We start from the raw sequence: 20,210 nt of genomic DNA, 5'->3' as shown, positions 1-20,210 counted from the left end.
CATTAGAGAAAAACCACAAATCCACTAATGCGAGTCTGTGTCTGGGCTTTGTAAATGAATCACACTGCATATGGTCAAAGTCTCAGCTCTGTAAGTGATTCTTCAGAGGAATCTAATGGCCTGTCATATCTGGTCGCTAAAATGTACTAATTTCCGAGGCCAGCTGTAACATTGCCAGTGTGCTTGCGGCTCTGTGTAACTCCCTCTCTGACCTCCTGACACTCCTCGTCTCCGTGCTTGTCACCTTTTTGCATGTGTTTAGTTTCCAGGATTAATTTGTTGCCCATTAGTTTGAAAGTGAGTCATTACCACCTCCAAACATATTTTATTCCAAAAGTTAATCCCCAGATTAAAGTTTGTAATCGGTTACAAAAATACTTTTTTTGTGGTGAAAGCTTAATACCAGCATTTTACCACAAGACTCCATCAGCTCTAGAATTAGACATGGGTTAAGTCCTTTTTCTGGCAATATTGCTGAGCAGCCCCAACTTCCCCACAGGAGACTTTGGGTCCAGGCCTCCTCTTAATGCTTTTTAACACAGAGAGTACTGCTGATTCTGATCTAAGAGGATTAACTTCAATCGCCTGCGTCATCTGGAGTGTTTTTGTTTTTTGGTGCCGAGCTGGGGTTTATTCTGTGCCTGCTACACTTTCACCAAGTCCAACCTATTTTTAATGCCCTCACCCCTCGATCTGACTAGTGTGAGGCCACAGGTTAGCAAGTTGATGAGTAATCGCTTTGCAGTAAAAACAAACAAGAATAATATTACGTAAGACTATGTTTGGGATCTTAGCTGGGTTTTGGCATAGCTGTTAAGAATGGGAAGCTGAGAGATTTCACCGATCATGAATGTAGAAGTATCCACTTGTTCTGTGCACGTTTTAGCACAAAACATGATCTCAAACTCTCATCATCTCCTAATTTAATAAAGTTTGTAAGAAAGCGTCTCCAGAGGCTGGAAACAAGTGTGCTCTTAAGCACTCGATCAAGCCAAATCAAAGAGAACAGAAGGCGGACATTATTTCTTTGCATCACCTCAGTGTGATTTGATCTAGCGAATCAGCATCTGCAGGCTCAGACGGCGCTTCTGACAAAGTTGATCTGTCATCGTATCTGCCGTCACATCATCTCCAGTTAGTGGAGCAGCAGTGCTTAGCCAGAGAGAAACGGTAAAAAGTGTTTTTGAATGAAAGCTGCTCTCTGTTTTTGAATGTTCTGTTTGAAACTTTTCAGGACGTTTTCAGTCAGATTCATTTTTTGTGTGTTGGGAAAATGCGTTCGCAGATCAAGAAAATTCAGGATCTTTGGATCACACCAGTGTTAACGTTCTAATTATGCAAACTGCAAATCACTTGTCAGAGCACAAAGTTAAATGGAAGCAGCTGTCATCGAGTGTTTGAGCACAGAACTCATTTTCTAAAATGCTTCAGTGTGACTAGGATGAAGGATGAAGAGCTTTTATATGCATAACCAGCGTATTACTGTCATAAACCTGGTTTATTACTTGTCCTAGCTTTTGTGTGATTTTAAGGCAAGAAAGAAAAAATCATCAAGCATTCTTTATGGTTTCTGGCACTTTTGTTATGTCATGATAGAAACTTGTGTAAGCTCTTCATTTTTCAGAGAATTTCCTTGCATGTGTTTTTGCTATCAGTTAAATATTTTTCACAGAGTGCCACACACCAACACGTCAATTACTGCATTTCATTTTTATTGCACGAGCAGTTAAAAGAGGTCATTCATTGATCTGGGTTTGTTGTCTCTTTTGTCATTGCTCACTTCAGACAGTGTGCAGATGCTCTAAAATAAATAATCCAGAAATGCTTTTGATGACTTTGAAGAGCACTCCTATCGCGCTTCTGCACCCATTTCCAAGCAACTGGTTTTAGCTGAATTTTAACACTGTGAGCAAGTTCTATCATGTGTTTCCCCGATATACGATACTTTTATTCGACTAAACTGATCTCCTTTGCTCTTTTTCTACTTGATGCCCAATGAACCAGACTGGATTAGAAGCTCAAGTTCTGGAAAAAATAAAAGGCATAAATCCTTTTGGAGTGAAATGCTCCCCTGAGCCTAAAATTTGGGTGGGGTTAGAGTCAGGGGGGTGATTTTGACTTCCTGTGTCTTGTAGTACACACTCTCTGTCTTCACCCATTATGTCTCCTGCACCTTCTATAATCTCATCTTGCTCTCTTTTGCTTCTCTGCTCTGCTGTGCAGGTAATGCAGGTGGTGAGGGAGCAGATCATGCGAGCACTCACTGCCAAGCCTAATTCCCTGGACCAGTTCAAGAGCCGCCTGCAGAACCTGAGCTACACAGAGATCCTGAAGATACGTCAGTCAGAAAGGATGAATCAGGAAGACTTCCAGTCCCGCCCCATCCTGTGAGTCATGCAGTCATTTTCTTTGTTTAAGTTTTGTTTTGTTTTTTTGCATAAACTCCAAGCTTACAAAAGCATGCATTTGACAGAGGGTTATATTGTTTGAAGTGTTACACCAAAGCTCTCAAAAACAGCAGCCAAATGCTTTATTTAATATGAATAGTAGCTACTAATATTTTATTCATTCATGTTGTAGAGCTTTGCAGGAAAAGCCACTCTGAAAACAATGAAAACTATAGCTAAGTGATATTCCTGCTGGTATATGGAAGTGCATGAGCATGAGAGCATAATATGTGTCTACAAATAGCTGTAGTACTTTTCTCCGGATCTCCAACTTGACCCACAGCAGGTTGCATCTGCGCTTTGCTCTTGTAATTGAAAATATACCTAAAATTCAAATTGTCTGCAAACGGTATTCCAAATGAATACTCCATTAATGACCCTCCAGCTCACTGCGCTCGGAGAGCTAGCCCGTAATAGATCACTCATTCAATGATCGTTGATGCAGGTTCGGTAATGAAGAACATTGTTTTGTCCTGCCGGTATTTAATGGAGTAGGTAGCACTATTGAAAAATCGTTGCATCAAGAGAGCTTGTCCCGTTGAAGAGTAATCAATGCCTTAGCCAAGGGCTTATTGAATCAATATTGGAGGGGTAGAGACCAAACTTTAGTAAGCAATTAAACCCGGTGAAAAAAGCAACACAAAATAAAGAAAGTTGCACAAAAGTTTTTATATACTCATATTTAACAGATTGGTTTGAATCACTTTCCTGGTTAATTTAGCACACACCAATTCATTGCCGCGTCCTTCATTAATGAGGAAAAGATGAGATGCGCCCAGTCTATGTGAAGTGATTTAAAGCCAAGTGAAAATGAAATGGCATGCTTTAAAACTGTATCACAGCTGTGGAGAAGAGCTGAGCATCGCAGAGTCTCTTCTAAAGACTGCCGTCGGTTTTTGTCTCTAATCTTTATAGCACAATTAAGAATTGTAAACACAATGAGCTGAGCACGTCAGACCAGATATTTAAACGAGCCCTGCTTTACTCGCTGCGACCGCTCGCACTTCTCTACTACAAATTATTGGGGGGAATGAGTTAAGACATGAAAAGAAGGTGAAGCGACACTTTCATGGCTTCACTTCAAAGCTGCCCGTCTTTGTAGACGTTCTGAGCTTATGGATTATTTTATGTAATTTAAGATGTACAAAATCTACACCTTAATTCAATCGTAATAAGTGGCCAAGTGCACATTACCAGGAGGCCCGTGCCTCATTGCTTTCATCATTTAAACACTTGTTAACAACCACAGTGCCTTCTTTGCGGAGGTCTGTTTGTACAAGACGTCCAATTTTCGATGACTTTCTCCATTTGCCAGAAAGAATGGATTCAAATTAAAACTGAGGAGCTGCTTCCCGAGAAGACGAAGCAACAAAGTAATCTGAAACTCTCAGGCAAAAGCAGCCTCGCCCGTGTCGACCTCAGTCATGAGCGCGGTGCATGAAGTGGTAAAGACGAGCTATCATCATCCATCCTTTCCCAGCCATGCCTTTCTCACTAGCTGTTTCTTTAAAGATGTCAGAGTGAATGTCCTAACACAGATCGGTGTAATGACTGGAATCACCAATGAGGCAAATACATGCCTAGGGAGGGCCAAGCAGGGAGACGGATGAAGGGAGGAAAGAGCGAGTGAGCCTGAAGGAAGACGACGATGCGATCAGGAACACCGAAACATAAAATTCTCACAGTCAGTAATATTTCTACGGTAGAAAACAAATGTATAGTAAATGTGATGAGAAAGGACTCGGCTGTAATAATGATGGAGAGCGGCACTGCTCAGGCAGATGATATACATAATTCATGTTGACCGGTGCTGTGTGCTCTGCATTCGTATGCAACGGAAACAACACACATACATGAAGCTGCATGAATAAACAAGAGGAAATCGAGCAGACGCTTCAGAAACACAGGTTTCTGCTGATCCAACCTTACGAGATGCTGTTACATATTTGCTGTGAAAGTGTATGTCTGTGTGTTTTGGCCCTCTCTGTTTCATTTCCAACAATCTTATTGACAGGGAGGGTCTTGTGACTTCGGTGTCACCGGCTCGCCATACCGGATGGGTGCGGTTAACGGGATTTAAACAATTCTCTTAAAGCAAGGGTGTGTGCTTGTTTTTCGGCAGGGAGCTGAGAGAAAAGATCCAGCCGGAGATCATGGAACTGATCAAGCAGCAGAGGCTCAACAGGCTGTGTGAGGGCACTTGCTTCAGGAAAATCAGCAGTCGCAGGAGGCAAGGTGAGGTGCAGCATTCACACACATGTACACGCACAGGAGCAAACACGAATTTACAACCATACAAACTTGACTTTTGGTCATACGCATCAGAATCCATTGCCACGCCTCTTGCGTCCACAAAAGATCTGCTTCTGTTTCCTCCTTTGTCTTCTTCTGTTCTCTGTTTCCATCGCCTTATTCTCTTTTCCATGTGAAAACACCACGGGAGGTATTTTATCTGAGGGGGATCTTTGAAGCTGTGGACTGCTGTGCATCTGCCGTCATGATCGCTCAGAAGTTTTCTGGCTCTCCGAGCCTTTGAGGCAGACACAGTGAAACTCTGCCTCTCTCCTCGCTGCATACAGAAAAGCAGGAACACGCGTGTCTGCCTTGAGGTGCACGCGCGGCGTCTTCCGTCTCCTTTTGCTCCTGCACATACAGGGAAAGGGCGCGCTAACAAATGCAAAGACGCATAAAGCCAAAAGCCCTGTAAACACACTTCTGTTTGCTCTTCTTCAGACACATTTGAGGGGAAAGCTTTGAATGGAAAGAATGAAAGATGACTGTGATAATCCCCAGTTCTACACTACAGAGGATGTGGTGAAAATGGCAACCCGGTGTATTGCCTTTAGAGAATAACACGAGTGTGTTGTTCAGGAGATATTAGGACGCTCCCTGTTAAAGCAGCACAATGGAGATGAGAGCAAAAGGAATAAAAATTGAAAATCCGGCAGACTGCTTGCATACGAGTGCATTCAAATCATTCCACCTAATATCGCATTTCACACTCACTGCCACGAGAGAGAAGGTAAGCAGAGAGGAATAAGAGAAGCGGGAAAGAGAGGAGTAGCAGGTATAATATACCGCTCTTCACTCACAGAGGATTTAATCTGCCTGAGGCCTCATCCCTTCACTCTTCTGTCCCCCCACCTTTCCATAACCCCTCTCTGCCACTTTTGCCTCTACAAATACATTAAATTAAAAAAAAGAGCCCAGTGACAAGCTTAGGATGTGGTTTGGTTATTGCAGTGCTGTCAGAAGCTACCCTGCAGGAACTGTACTTTTCAATAAGGCAAATCAAACTGACTGACTGAGTTTAGACCTCGTCCTTTTTTCTTTTTTTTCCCTCCATGCACCAATTTATTCTGGCATTTTAAAACCTGATCACTGATGCATTCATCTTGGCAGCTGTCATCCAGATGTTGTCATAGCCGGATGACGGAAACGGAGAAGTCGAAAAGAAGCACAGAAGTGGGGGAGAAAAACAATTGAGTTAAAAAGATTATTCAGGACAGACGTTCAGGTGGAAACCGTCAGCCGGATTAAGTATCTGATCTTCTTCGCCGCTTGTGGCCGACTGATTTACGCTTGTCTAGGTTTTCCGGAGCAGCATGTTGTGATTGAGCTCATATTACCATATCATGGTCATCATTACCTCACGGAGATCCTAGAAAGCTTCTCAGTGGAACTGGGAACACGCAGCCTTTGTGGATCCTACACAAAAAGAAAGCACGCTGGACCCTTTTAGAACACGAGTGTATGTAAAGCTATTTTGGAGCCCTGCTGGATCTGACACCAGCCTGTGGGGTTCCACCGGCTTTAATCTGCTGCAACAGCGCGCTAACTATAGCCAAGTCATCTGCCTGCTACAAGCTAGCTGTAGCTGATATTGCCTCTGAGGACTCTGAGGAGATTGCCGTTTATCCACAACACTCCTGCACCCCCATTCGTCAGCGTCTCTCTGTGGCTTGCTTTGTATCCTTCCTCTGCACGTGTGAATTTATACATTCTTTATTTACTTCTTCCTTCATTAATACATGTTGCTCCTATCTGTTTTCCCACTCTATCTAGATCTCTAAGGCTTTGTTCTCGTGCCGGAACTGACAGCAAATCCATGCATTGAAATGTGAGAAGCTCCTCTTCTTGCAAAGCTTAAGGAAGCAATGCCACTACGAGGCGATCATGCTTAACTAGTCAAAATTTTCCTTTATCTCTGGTGCCTTTCTTAGACAGATTTCCCAGTTATTACTTTATTAAGTCTCTGTATGCTGGAAGTGTTTATTTTATACATGCAGTAAGTTAGATGGGCTCTTACTGTCCCCTCACGCAGTCCTCAGCACTCCACGGCTTCTTGTGTGATTATTTCAAAGACTCTCGTCCCGACATAAAATATTAATTAAGCTGACTTCAGTGCATTTGAATCCTCTCTCTACTCCCCATGCTGCCCATTACAGGAAAACACTTTTTAAAAGGTCAGCTTGATGGCACTTTAAAGTTGGAAAGAGTGCTATGTGTGCCGTCTTAAGTGCAGGATACTGCAGGTACTTTGTGTAAATGCTGCTTTAAAGCAAAAGTAAACTTTAAAATTTGACCTAATTCTGTTAAACGTTATCGCTCACCAATGTTCTGGTTGCTGACTTTGTGATTGTTACGAGTGATACGAGAGATAAGTCTAAGATCAAAGACAGCAAGAAGACGAGCATGCACTGCTGCACAGACACACCCTATCAGTTAAGATGAGCAGTTTGAGAGCCTCCCATCCCCTCACAGCCACTGCGCAGATCTCTTCTCAGCTCCCTGTGGACCAGTGCCACTCGAACCAATGGCCTGGCAGCACCGACTGTCTATTTTCAGCAATTAGGATTTGGACTGTGCACACACCGAGCCGAACTCCCCAGTCTGTGCACGCTTTCTGCCAGCTCAGCTCGATGCCCACCTTGCCAGGAAACGGCCGACAAACACCAGGCTGGAGGCAGAGGCTGCTGATGGAGACAACAACCAGCAGTGTGTACAGACACAACTGGTGCTGAAGCTGCTGGAGGATTGCTCAGGAGAGCGGCCACGAGAAAAACACACCATCACGATTTTGACTTGAAGGGTCCTCTTAACGGTTACAATGATGTGACAACCTATGCACAGTAAATCCAGATCAGCTTGCAGCCTTTTTTTTGCTCACCTATAATATTTTGCTGACATATATAGCTGATATAATTGATGCTTTATCTTTGATAGCCTTTGTAATGTTGGATGTGAGCTTTGATTGCCTTTTAGAGAGAACCTTAGCTTTTGATATTAAAAGACTGTAATTTTTTACCTCATTTCCTCAGTCTTCACAGAAAAGTAGCTTGGATCCCATGTCTCTGCCAAGGACCCTTCGTTTAATCAGGTCACAGTTAAGGTTTCATGCTCTTTTGAGCCTTTTGAGTGAGAGTTAAAGAAACCTGGATGTCCTTTTGTGATCTTGAATCGACCATGTTTTCTGCTGTTGAATCATTGTTCGGTGATGAAGGCCGCCGGTTTTGTTGTTGCCCGTCCAGATCCCTCCCTCCCTGCCTAGTGGAGATCATCATTGCCCATCTGTGGATTTTCCTCAAGGCTGTTTTATTTTTTGACACATATTTTCTGCCATGCTAATTTTCTCTGCTGTTGATGAGTCATGCAGATCCATACCCGTATGATGCCTTTGCCAGCTACTGCTTATTTCATAACACCTCTAAATCTGCTTCTTACTCCCTTCTGTCTTCCTGTCTTTCTCATCATTTGTTCTAGATAAGTTTTGGTACTGCCGTCTGTCTCCGAATCATAAAGTCCTGCACTATGGAGATCTGGAAGAGAGCCCTCAGGGTGAGGTGCCCCATGACTCTTTACAGGACAAACGTGAGTAAAACCTTTAATAGTTTTTTGTTTTGTTTTTTTACAGTATTTTAGCACAATTTCTATTTAACTGCTTTCCCAATGACTTGCAGAGGAAAATATTTATCAGTATCCTGCACAAATGTGTGTCTTGCCGAATTTAGAGACGAGCAGCAGTCACCGACACTAACAGTTGGCTTTTTACAGACAGTGTTAACATCAGTTTTTCTTGTGGGCCTTGCACAGTGACAGATTTGGGGAAAATTTTAAGTTTTAATCACTTGAAGGAAAAAGGAAAAAAAACAAAACAAGAACCCATATGGGATAGCACAGTTGTCAAGGGGATGATGATGTTGTTGTTGTTGTTGTTGTTGTCGTTGTTGTAAACTCACTTCTGTCCTCTCTGCAGTGCCTGTGGCTGATATCAAAGCTGTTATCACTGGCAAAGACTGTCCTCACATGAAGGAAAAGGGAGCCCTGAAGCAAAACAAGGTGTGTGTTTGTGTGTGTGCGTGCGCATATACATGCATGTGCACATGTGCATGTGTGTGGGCGGGTGAGTGTGTATCCAGGCGAGAGAATGAGTTCCTGTGTATGCAAGAGTTGCATAACGAGGACGTCGGTTACATAATTTTGCTTTAGGAAATAACACAATAACTTGCGTCTCAGCGCTCTGCACAGAGACGTCTCCGTTAGAGGCCTCGCGTAGAAATAAGTCACTGAATAGTCTGTTAGTTACAGACGACAATTACGCTAAAGGCACTAAAGGCGCTAAAAACGTGCTGGCATCTTTTCTTCGCTGTGAAGGTGTGATAGTAACGTTTGGGCGTGCCCTCTGCGGTGCCTCAACCAGGATGAAAGAGCCATCATGTCTGCATCTGTGTACACATCAGCTCTTCCTCGTTCGTACTTTTCCTCTGCAAACCCTCGGCCCCCACCCACGGGACTCCGATATATTGGATCTTGGATAAATAGCCTTGAAGACAAAGGAGCACGCCTCCTCTCTGCTTTGTCTCTTTTATTACCTTGTCGATAAGCGCAGGTCTAGGAGAATGACCTGAGGGGGGTCTGTGGGCTGTCTAGCAGGCCTGTCCCAGCCTTGTGAATGAGAACATAAGCACATTTCATTACTCACTGTTAGAAGACCAGCCAAAGTCACCTCTACAGACTTGAGAGCAGAGCTGGCAGTGCACCGTTTGTGGGACACTGGAAGAATAGAGAAGTGTGAAGTGTTTCCATATTATCTCCCAAATTCCTCCAGATATGTAGTAAGCGCTTCCATATGTCTCTAACGTGGATGCCATATTTCCCTCATTTCTGACACCTGCTTTACCTTTTATTATGAAGCGTTATTGCAGTAAAAGGGACGCCTGTCGTCTGTGCTGCTTCATCCGTCTCATTTCTGAAGCACGCCTTTTCAGCTTTACGTTACAGCATCACACAAATGATTGGAGGATATATGACAAGTGTGGATGATTGCATGCTTTGGTGGATTTCCATAATGTTCCAGCAATTTATAATGGGACCAGTTTATGTGTGTGTGTGTGTGTGTGTGTGTGGGGGGGGGGGGGGGGGGGGGGATCATCATCATCTAAAAAGCAAGTGCACATTTATTATTTTTAAAAATATATATTGTGGGAAAGAGGAAATTAAATTAACCCATTACCAAAAAGACAGCTGCAGCACCAGTAAAAGGTGCATGCACTTAATAAGTTCAAGAAAAGCAGAGCGGTAACAAATGAACACGATCTGTCTTTTAATTGCACCAAAAAAGAGAGGAATTAGCTTTGAGGTCATAAACCTGGAAAAACTAACAATGTTGTTCATTTAATGTGGGTATAACACTCATTTCCTGCTTACTGCTGAAACGCTCAACAACTGTTTCATGAAGTGCACGAACACCCTCAGGAATAACTTGATCTACAGTACCCAAAAACCAGTCACACTCCATCAGCTGTTCTTTGAGTTAAGTAATTATAACAGGTTCTTTACCTATAAGTAGCAAACGCACTGAATTAAGAGGGTAAATATAGTAACGACTGCCCTTTTAGATGCTCACTGTGTGAGTGTGCAGCTTAAACCAGCTGCACAGAGTAGAGAGAATTACTCTCAGCACTACTTTGTTTTTTTTTCCCTCTCTGAGTCAAATCTGACCACAGATTCTTTTAAGCTCTCCCTGGCTCCAGGCTCAGCCTCTGACTGAGTAATCCCCTACTGGCTTCGTAAAACCAGACGCTAATTTCACACAGATAAATTACTTGCATACATCTACAAATCTGGCTCTGTCACTACACTGTCCTCCTTCTCCGTCCAGTTAATTTCATAAAAGAGACCGAAGTGAATTTGTCTTTTTTGTCCCCGATCCGCAGCCCCTACTGTTATTTTACAGTAGCTAATATAAAAAGATCCCTACATATATCTCACTGGTACCGGATGAGTTAATGTGCAGCTGATATAACAGATGGTGATGGGACGTGGAGGAGAGCAGGATCGCACTAGTATGGTAGCATTGTACTGTAAATCTCACCTGGTATTTCTTCTTCTTTTCTTTTTTGCTTCTACCTCTCTCCGTCCCACCTCCTCCACTCTCGCTCGGTCTTTGCACCATTTTCTCCGCCTCACATTCTCCCTCTGCTTTTCACTCTGTCCTCTCTGCAGGAGGTGTTAGAGCTGGCCTTCTCTGTCCTCTACGAGTCGGACGAATACTTAAATTTTATCGCTCCTGACAAGCATGAGGTAAGCTGACCCTGCAGTTGTTGACAGTGTCACACAGCATGAACGTGTGGGATTACGCATAGAGACCCTATGCATGGTTTATGCAGGTATAGAGCTGACACTTAAATAGTGGAGAGATGGCTTTATGGACAGATATAATTTCATCGAAAAACAAGTATAAAGACCAAAGCTGTATGTCAGGCTTATGTTATAAAAATTAGGACCCTTCAACATGATTTTATTGCTTTTTTTAAAGTTTTATCATCAAAAGAGTGGTTTGTATTGTCCAATGACTGTCGATATTTGGGATATAGAAGATAAAAATAAGTACACCAAGAGCAGCCAGGTGCTGCTAATTGAATACAGCTGATTAACTGATCATCAGTAAGTGTGACGATCCCTCTAAAAGCAGAAGTTTTGGGAGTTTGCTGGTCTGGAGCATTCAGGTGTGTAAACAGACTTTCATCTTAGAGAAGCAATCATTGCTACCTATCAGTCTGGGAAGGTTTATAACGCCATTTCTAAACATAAAGTCCAGCATTATACACCATATAGGCATACCTGTCTGGTGCCATATATGCAGTATATATACTTGTTTTACACTTGTGTGCCTGTTTTTCATCTTCATTTGTTTAGCTTTGTTTGTGCTTTTAAGCTTGTGTAGGTAAAGTGAAAAAAACTTGTTTTCTGACATGTAAAGCATAACTAGCACTGTTTAAACGTCGCATATGAAATGATGAGCATTCATAGTACACCAGCCTGTTTGCCGTTGGCTTAGAATGAACTTTATTTGGACTTCTGACTTGACAATGACTCGACCCAGTTTACTTGACTTAATTTTAGTTTGCCCCAAAAGGCTTTAAGACAGCTCTACTTATAAATAGCTGATAATCCTTGGGGATTGTGGCAAATAGAATTGCAATGTTGGTGGTTTTTTATAGATTGGGGCCAAATATAACTCACTGTAAACAAAGGTGTAATGCCTGAAAGCTTTCACTGAGGAATGTAGAAACTTTTTGCCCTTTTTTGAAGGTGTTTTCTCTGTTTCCTAGAGTAGATTTTAGAGGTTTTGTTCTTTGTGCCGTACCTTTTTTTTTAACCATTCTTATGAATATTATAATTAATGTGCCTCTGCCCGTCTCTCCGCAGTATTGTGTGTGGACAGATGGTCTGAATGCCCTCCTGGGTAAGGAGATGACCAGCGAATACACCAAATCTGACATGGACACCCTGCTCTCTATGGAGATGAAGCTTCGCCTCTTGGATCTAGAGAACATCCAGATTCCAGAGGCCCCGCCCCCAATTCCCAAAGAGCCTAGCAACTATGACTTTGTTTACGACTGTAACTAGCTGTACGACCCCACAAACCCGAACCCGAAACAAACCCTAAACCCACTGTATTCACTGGACCGGTCCCCTTTTCTTATAAACTGGAACAAGAATAAATAATAAAAAAAAAAACATATAATATAAAAAAATGAACTGTGATTGAAAGAAAAAAAAGGATTTCTTGAACTATTTTCCTCTTGCTTCTTGCTAGATGTTTATAAGGGAGAAAAAGGTGCGTATTAACGATAACTGTTTGCACTTGAGGGACTTGGGGGTCGATGCAGAGTCATCACGTTGCCATGGAGAAGAGAAACCAGGAAGTGTTTGTTTGGCCTGTCGTTGGTCGTCCCACGTCTCCTCCTCCTCCTCCTCCTTCTTCACTCTCCTCCAGTGTCTGGTGTTTGAAGACATTCACCCTTTTCTTCTTCTTGGCTGCGGCGCTGTCATTTTGCTTCAAGAATATTGTGGACAAAAAAGCTTAGAAATTCCATTGGATTGTCCTTCCTTTATGTTCATGTTATTATTTTTCCTCAGGGCTTTTGTCAGGAGGGGGTGAAGGCTGTAGGGATCAAGATGGTGGTTGTGTGATTCTGGAGCAGGGAAGGACGATTGGGTGTCAACGGGGAGGGGGGCGTCAACTTCCCAGTAGTATTTCCTGTCACATTCCCACTTACAGTAGGACAATTGTGGCAGCTAAGTGTTTCCCAAGAGGCTGAATTACCTTTTAAGATGAATACTTTTTAAAACAGAAAAAGAAAAAATAGTGTTGTCTATCTACTCTGCCCTGCTTCACATGTAATAGAGACTGTTAGAAAAAGTCAATCCTTGAAATCCAGGCACTGTACCACAGTAAAAAGCCTCTTTTTGAAATATAAATGTAATTATCCCACCACTGCTTATTGCTTATTGTACACACCTACACAGTGGCTTTGCCATAGAACAACTGTAAAAGCGCTACCATTGTGCAACACGCGCTCAAACACACACTTGTCTCTCGCTCGTTTGGGTCTCTCGTTGTAAAGACTGCTGTACACAACATTCCTAAGCAATATTTTAGCTTTTTTTTGTTTGTTTCGTTTATCATTTGTAAAATGACTATGATTTAGTGATTTTCCTTTAGAAAAACGAAAAAGAACAAAAATTGTGAATGTGCCAGGTAGTTAGTATTGCAAAATGTAAGTTAGTATTTGATCAAGGGAAGTTGACATTTTTTGTGTATGTTCAGGACCATATGGCCACAAAATTGAGAGTTTATGTATTTTTTTAATTTAAAAGCAGATCGTGGTTGTTATTTCTAAGTATGATTTATATATTCCCCCCTCCCCCTTCCTATTTAATGCCTTCAGATTGTTTTTTTTTTTCTTTAGGATTTTTTTCAAAGCCCCTCAAAACTGCTGTTTACATTAAAGGTTTAACAACTGTAACCAGTTTACACTGTGCCTCTCTTCATTCACAAAGCACAACCGCAAGGGTCCAAGACATGATTCGTGATGAAAAGCATTAATAGTAATTTCACTCTGTATTGAGACATTTATTCTGATTTGTCACTCAGGCCGAATCCTGTGGAAAGATTTTTTCTTTTAACAATGAAAGACACATCGCTATAATTAATAGGTAACGGTCCTGGAGGCAATCTGTTTTTAATGGAACAGATAAAACAAGATTAACTATAACACAAATGAAAGCACTTCGATATTATCTGACCAAATCGCATGTTGGCACGGGATTCAATTCACAGGCATATGAAGGAGTTTTGTGTCAGTCTGCATCTGGACACAGACTTTAAGATCATCAGTGTCAAACAGCTACACTAACGCAAAACCATTTTAAGAGAAGTTACCAGACTTTGATGAAGTATCACAATATGGTCCTAAATTATTCTTGGCTTTAAACTTTAAAGTTTGCTTGATAAACCCAGATCCAGCACCAGGGTTCTTCTGGGCTCTTCTACATGGATATGTGATACAAGATTTCGCCAAACCAACTTGTCTGGACCAGACATATTGGAACTAAGTTAAGTGGGTGTTTTCCAGTGTGTTCACCTCAGTCCTTTTCTTGTTTCTTGGGTAACCAGGTTTTTTCTCCAGTGCAACTCAGTCTGCAGATGTCTTGGTTAAATCCTCAGTTTCTAAAAACAGTTAGACTCGCATCTTGATATCCTTACGAACCTTTCGTTGACCCTGACAAGCTTCCGCAGTATAGATCGAGTCCTTCATTTCAAACGCCACCAAACTTTTCAAGATTTTTGTCAGACTCTCTAGCAATTCTTTAAAGTGGTCTTGAGCAAAAGTTTAAAGACCTTCTTTGGTCATTGGCTACTTTTTCACTCCTTTTCAATGCAGTCCTTGTACCTGAAAATTTTGAAAGTGATGTTTTGGTTTGTTTTTGAAGCCGCTTTATAGTGACTTATCACTCAAGCATTAGAAAAAAGCACCTAACTCAACCAGTGTTGTGTCGACACAGACAACTTAACAAAGAACCCATTTAAGACTAAATTTCTCTATGCATTTTATTAGAAGCAGAATATTTTTCCCCATTTCTTTAGTTGAATCTAACCAAAGATCATGCATAAAATTGTATTTTTGCACAATTAGCTACAAACTTGGGATCTCCTGGCATGGTGTGCAGTGTGTCCTTTAAAATGTGAGGAAACTGAACAAGTCAAGGACAAAAGAAGAACTGTCAGGTCTTAAAAAAAATATCTGGGGCATATGAATAGTATCTGAAAGTCATGTCCTTAAGAAATAGGGAAAAGCCCTGACACAGGACCCAAGAGATGCATCTGTCCCTTCAGTTGATCCATCAGCGGTTCACTGAAGCCCCAACCTGAAATGGTCTCAATGGAAAGGTGGCTGTCAAGGAATCATTCTTAAGGAAGGAAAACGGGAGGAAAAGGCTGAGATATGCCAAATTATAGAACAACTGGACTGAAAATCAGTGGCACTTGTATTTTTTGGTTCAAATCATGGTCAATAAGTACACAGCTGTATGTCAGCCAATTGTGTTGCTGATTCTGTCAAAACTGATGGAATGGACACAGAAAAGTACCATCAGATTTAGATCCACCATTCAGTACCATCTCTAAAATACCTGCTTTGTTTTTTAACATAAGAATCACTCTGCCAATGCAGTAAAAGGAAATTTGGATAAAAACAGAATGGAAATATATCAGTCATGGATTGGTCTCCCCATTGTTAGTGAAGCATTGTGGGATCATCTTGACTAAGGATAAAAACTCAGCTAAAAATAACCAAATAATGCAAGCTAAATAAAAACGTTCAGCTTCTGTACAGTAATTCAAACAGCACACACCTTGCATTCAGGTGGGTGGGAATCGTCATGGTGAGTAATAGAGTTTCTGCACCATCCCACCTCACAGACGTCCTGCAGAGACCGCAGGTTCATCTCCGTCTGTCCAGAAGCTGTTACAGCTCCATTCAAAGCAACCAAAAGTGTGGCATTTTATGTTGTGCCACTTTCAGAGCAGGTATTTCTCTCACAGAGAATGTCGCCTTTATTAAAGCAATATTTCATCTTTATGAATCTGCCCTTTTACTTTGAAATAGAGTTCTGTGTGGAAGTCGGCAGAAAATGCAATTTTCAAAGTTAATATTTTATTTCACAGCTAAATAGTTCAACTTTTGTTAGTGACACATTACATGAATTCCAAACTCATAATATTACTACTTTCAGAGCAGTCACTGGAAAATCCTTAAAAGATTTATGAAAAAAAAATATCAGTGAAACTCGTGAACTACTAAGCACCAGCTTTTGTTTTTAAACTCAATATTTAATCTCAGTTTGCCTTTTGTGTATACGTCCCTGGTTTTGGTGCTTGGGTTTTCCCATTACATGCCTGGCTGTGTCACAGGATGTTTATTTCCCAACACGCAGGTCATGGCGGCTCCCTACTCCTTAGTGTGTGACACCATTTCCTGCTTGACGGCTCTATCTGCCACCCGGCCCAGGAACCTCCATCTTTAGGCGAAGATTGTTCTCACACTAATGGATACTGATGCCCTGTGCTCATTAGAAATGTAAGTCAGTGCCTAACAGCGTCTGTCTCTCACTCTCTTAAGCGAGGAAGAAAATATTCTACCTCTTGCCTCCCACCCAGCCTTCGTTTCAGTCACAGTGTCTCTCACTCACGCGCAGCATGCAGTTATTTGAACTGTCACAGTTAAATGGCTCCATTCCTGCGAGGGGAAGCTGTGCTGTGTATGTGAGAACAGCCAGTCTGGTAGAGTGGATTACTCAGTAGACCTGATGTTCTTTGTGAATATCTAGTAGCTACTCATTAGAGGAATACCAAAACCCTAAACTTAAAATCAGTTCATGTTAAGTGTGACATACGGTTCACATATCAAATCTTAACACTGACAAACCTCATGCCGTCCTACAGTCCCAAATATTCATAATGATGGCAATTCGATGGGCTCGGATTTTGTGCATGCCCACCTTGTAATATGTCTCCCTGTATAAATTTTTAACTGGGTTAGTTCAGTCTTTTCTATTTTCCATGTTCAAGTAATCAAACATTCCACTTTCCAGTGCCAGAGGGTAGGTGATTTAATAAGGCTTCTGCATGCCTTCCTGAGGTGCAACAGATGAGGAATGAATATGAACTAAATCCAAATTTGGTTGTATAGAAAATTGCAGTCAGCTACATGAGAGAATCAGATTAAAATACTGACAGTAACTGTATCATTTAGGCTACTGAAGTAAAAGGGGCCTCCTGCCTGCTGTTGTGTCAGGATCACTTGAGTCAAAGTGGGATAGCTACTTTATCTGCAGTAACAGAAGTTGGTGGTATGTCTCTGTTCTAGGACCTCCCCGCCCTTCCACACATGTACTTAGGGAGCTTAAGGAGCCAAGAGCACACATTCCCATTCTTCCATGTCTACACAGGGCAGGCAGCAGCAGAGCAGATGTTAGTGGCTATGAGTTTGACACTGACTAAGTTAAAAGGTTATGAACTGTAGGTGCTTGGGTGGGTGTGGGTTGCACTAACAGTAAATCTGTATGCAGGCTGAAGCAGTTCACGTAGCATGCCGATGGGAATCAGAAGGGCATCAGCAATTGCTCTGATGTGTCAGAACTAATGCTATGCAACATTTCTGTCAACCCCATTGCATTGCAGTGTTTCATACTGAGGCACTTGTATTATTTGCTTGTTTTACAGATATATCGATCAATATATTCTGAATGCATCCTCAGCTGCAGGTCAGTGGGGATTTTATTTCTATATACCACAAATCCATATCTGTTTTTATTATATAAGGTGCACTGTGTGCTTCGGTGTTTGTGTACGCAAGAGTGCTGTCTGTGTTTATTTTTCCACGCACGCTCATCTGCGACAAGCAAGAGGAAAAAGGACTTGGCTGGCCTCATTACGAGTTCTTGGAGACTTCATGCAGAGAGCGAGACAGCAGCCCGAGGGCCGGAGCCAGCAGGGCGCATCTCGTCTCCTCATCCAGGAGGATACACTAATCAAATCAGATTAAGGCTGGAACTGATTACATGGGCATGCACACTTCCACAGCAGGTTATCAGACAAGCTAGCATGGCAAACTCATCGCCCCTTCTGCACTCACCAGCATCCACTTGATAGCATTTAAGGGTCAGCCCAGACAAACTCACAAACGGTTGCAGCTGAAACTATGGCGGCGAGGTCTGCAGATCCGCAGCTATTTTCTCTGCCAGTTTGGGGGTTTTTTTATTGCAGTAAAATTCCTTTTATCTTCAGAGCAGCAGATTTGCCAGCTAGAGATATTTCAAAATCCCACTAAACTTCTCTTTGGGAAATGTTTTTGTGTGTGATATGGTTGAACTAATCCTTTTAAACTCTGAGTTAGAATTGGTCTTGTGCTGCTTGTTGCTGTTGTCCCGCTTCTATTTCCATTGCATTGAAGACTTGGGGGGTCAGGAAGCTTTGTGCCTTTTTAGAGATTTCTTACCACACCAGCAAAGCATCTTCAAAGCAGGATTAAGGGTGAAACCAATACAAACAAAGAAACTATACTTTTATTATCGAATGCGCTGCCATAGTTCAGTTTCTCCCTAAGGGTGTTATTGACAAAACGTCGTCTTACTCGAGTAAATCACAAATCTAATGGTGCCAAAATAGCAGCTAACAGGCAGAGGAGAAAAAAAATACATTGGAGAGTGGTTCCAAGTTCTCTTGCTCATCATTTGTATTGACTTGTTTTCTCCGCTTGCATTCACTGAGTTTCTCATTTCTTTAGACTTTAGTCCAATCTGGCACGTATCAGAAACAACACTGATGCTATTGATGAGTGCAGGGACAGATCCATTTCCCTTGTGTGTTATTATTCACCTGACCCAAGGGCAACAATTTTCAGTCCATATGGAGCAAAATCAAAAGAGCTGGAAGCTGCAGTCTTATAGCTTTTCTTAAAATCCAAGTGTTTTTATTACATATATAAATTAAAATACACTTTATAAAAATCTCCATATACTGTGGTAGGAAGAAGGCTTTGTTTTCTCTATATTCACAATGAGACATAAGCAGTTTGGAATTACTTGTACAAGGAGTTGGTGTAGGAAGAAAAAAGGAAAAGCATGCTCACCAAAGGGATTGCAATCCATCTCGAGGGGAAAATGAAAATGAAAGTGCAAATAAATTACATCACACATGCATAAAACATCAGCTCCATCCTAACAATAAAGACAGAATCTGTAAGTAAATTACTTCTGAACAGACGCGTGTGCACTGACTCTTACTTTTCCTCCTGCTGCTGCAGCACCCGGAGCCCTGACCCAGGATTATCACGGCGAAATGACTGCATCAACCCAGACAAAGATCATCCCACTGAAAGTGGGGAAACTGTGATTTAGATGAATGAGTACAAGTCTGGAAGTGATTTCCATTCCCGCCCCAACAGTTGCTTAATCTCAGCAATCTGAAAGTCTTATCTTCATTGGTGCTGGTGCTGTGGTGATTGATTGAAGAGCTCTTCGCAGAGTGCAGCAGTCACTCAGCAATTGCAAGTGTTTTACAGGCACAACGGGACTAATGCGCATCTAATAGAGCCAGAGGTGCAGTCTGCCAAGACGTGCCCGTCCTGAATCACGGGAAACTGCTGTAAATTTAGAAGAGGCCAAGTTAATGTGTATCGCTAATTGCAACACCTGAAATGGTTTATGACCACAGCCGAGCAGAGACGGATGAGAACGCAATCTTACCACAAAATCTAGAGGATATGTTGAGGAATCTACTAATTCGTGTTTCACTGGATTAGTAGATTTCAAAATTTCCTGCTTGTTTTTTTTTTTTTCAGGGTTCATTTAATTCCTGACATCAGAAACCAAACCGCCTTAGAAAATTCACAAATATTTGGGTCGCTAAATTAGTTTTCCCTCCGTTTCAAACTGAACTTGTCTTCAAATTACTGACGCTTTAACAACTACAGAACAATAGTGTCTGTATTCATAAAAAAGAAAAGAAAATGCCCTACTTTTTCTTGCACCTTGCAGTCATATCCCTGCCAGGAAATGTACCTGTCAAGAAGAAACAAAACCTAACAGAGCTAAAACGGTCCCACACTCATCTCTCATCTCCGCCTCTCACTTATTCCATTATATGCATTTTAGTCAATTCCCATCACAGCATCCCTTATTATTTTTTTTCTATTTCTCATATATCATCTCTCTTCTGTTTCATCTAAATCTGTCACAAGCAAGGCCTGTTCTCCTTTGCATTGATCAGCATCTAATTTTAGTGAAGGCTGATGCCTCTTGATGTTGTAAAACGTACGAGTGCTTTGTTGTATACCAGAGCCCTTGAATCACTTGCATTGACTTTGAAGAGCTGGAGCATCAGTGATGAGGAGGTGGTGGTGGAGGAGGGGC

General features: G+C 41.8%; 1 protein-coding gene across 6 annotated transcripts in view; it reads left to right on the top strand.

The window, feature by feature from the left end:
* The window catches only part of elmo1 (engulfment and cell motility 1 (ced-12 homolog, C. elegans)), a 105,049-nt gene extending 91,287 nt beyond the window's left edge, over window positions 1-13,762 (top strand). For all 6 annotated transcript variants that reach the window (XM_065470976.1, XM_065470977.1, XM_065470974.1 and 3 more), the window contains 6 exons: window positions 2,224-2,387; window positions 4,570-4,682; window positions 8,211-8,318; window positions 8,704-8,786; window positions 10,953-11,030; window positions 12,159-13,762. In XM_065470976.1, the coding sequence (XP_065327048.1) occupies window positions 2,224-2,387; window positions 4,570-4,682; window positions 8,211-8,318; window positions 8,704-8,786; window positions 10,953-11,030; window positions 12,159-12,359 (747 nt within the window). In that variant the 3' untranslated portion in view covers window positions 12,360-13,762. The remainder of the gene's footprint in view (window positions 1-2,223; window positions 2,388-4,569; window positions 4,683-8,210; window positions 8,319-8,703; window positions 8,787-10,952; window positions 11,031-12,158) is intronic.
* Window positions 13,763-20,210: the final 6,448 nt, after the last annotated feature.

The sequence above is a fragment of the Pelmatolapia mariae genome, linkage group LG22 (genome assembly GCF_036321145.2).
Source record: "Pelmatolapia mariae isolate MD_Pm_ZW linkage group LG22, Pm_UMD_F_2, whole genome shotgun sequence".
Classification (NCBI taxonomy): domain Eukaryota; kingdom Metazoa; phylum Chordata; class Actinopteri; order Cichliformes; family Cichlidae; genus Pelmatolapia; species Pelmatolapia mariae.
The sequence above is the reverse complement of the archived record's forward strand: the minus strand, read 5'-3'. Positions and strand labels throughout refer to the sequence as shown.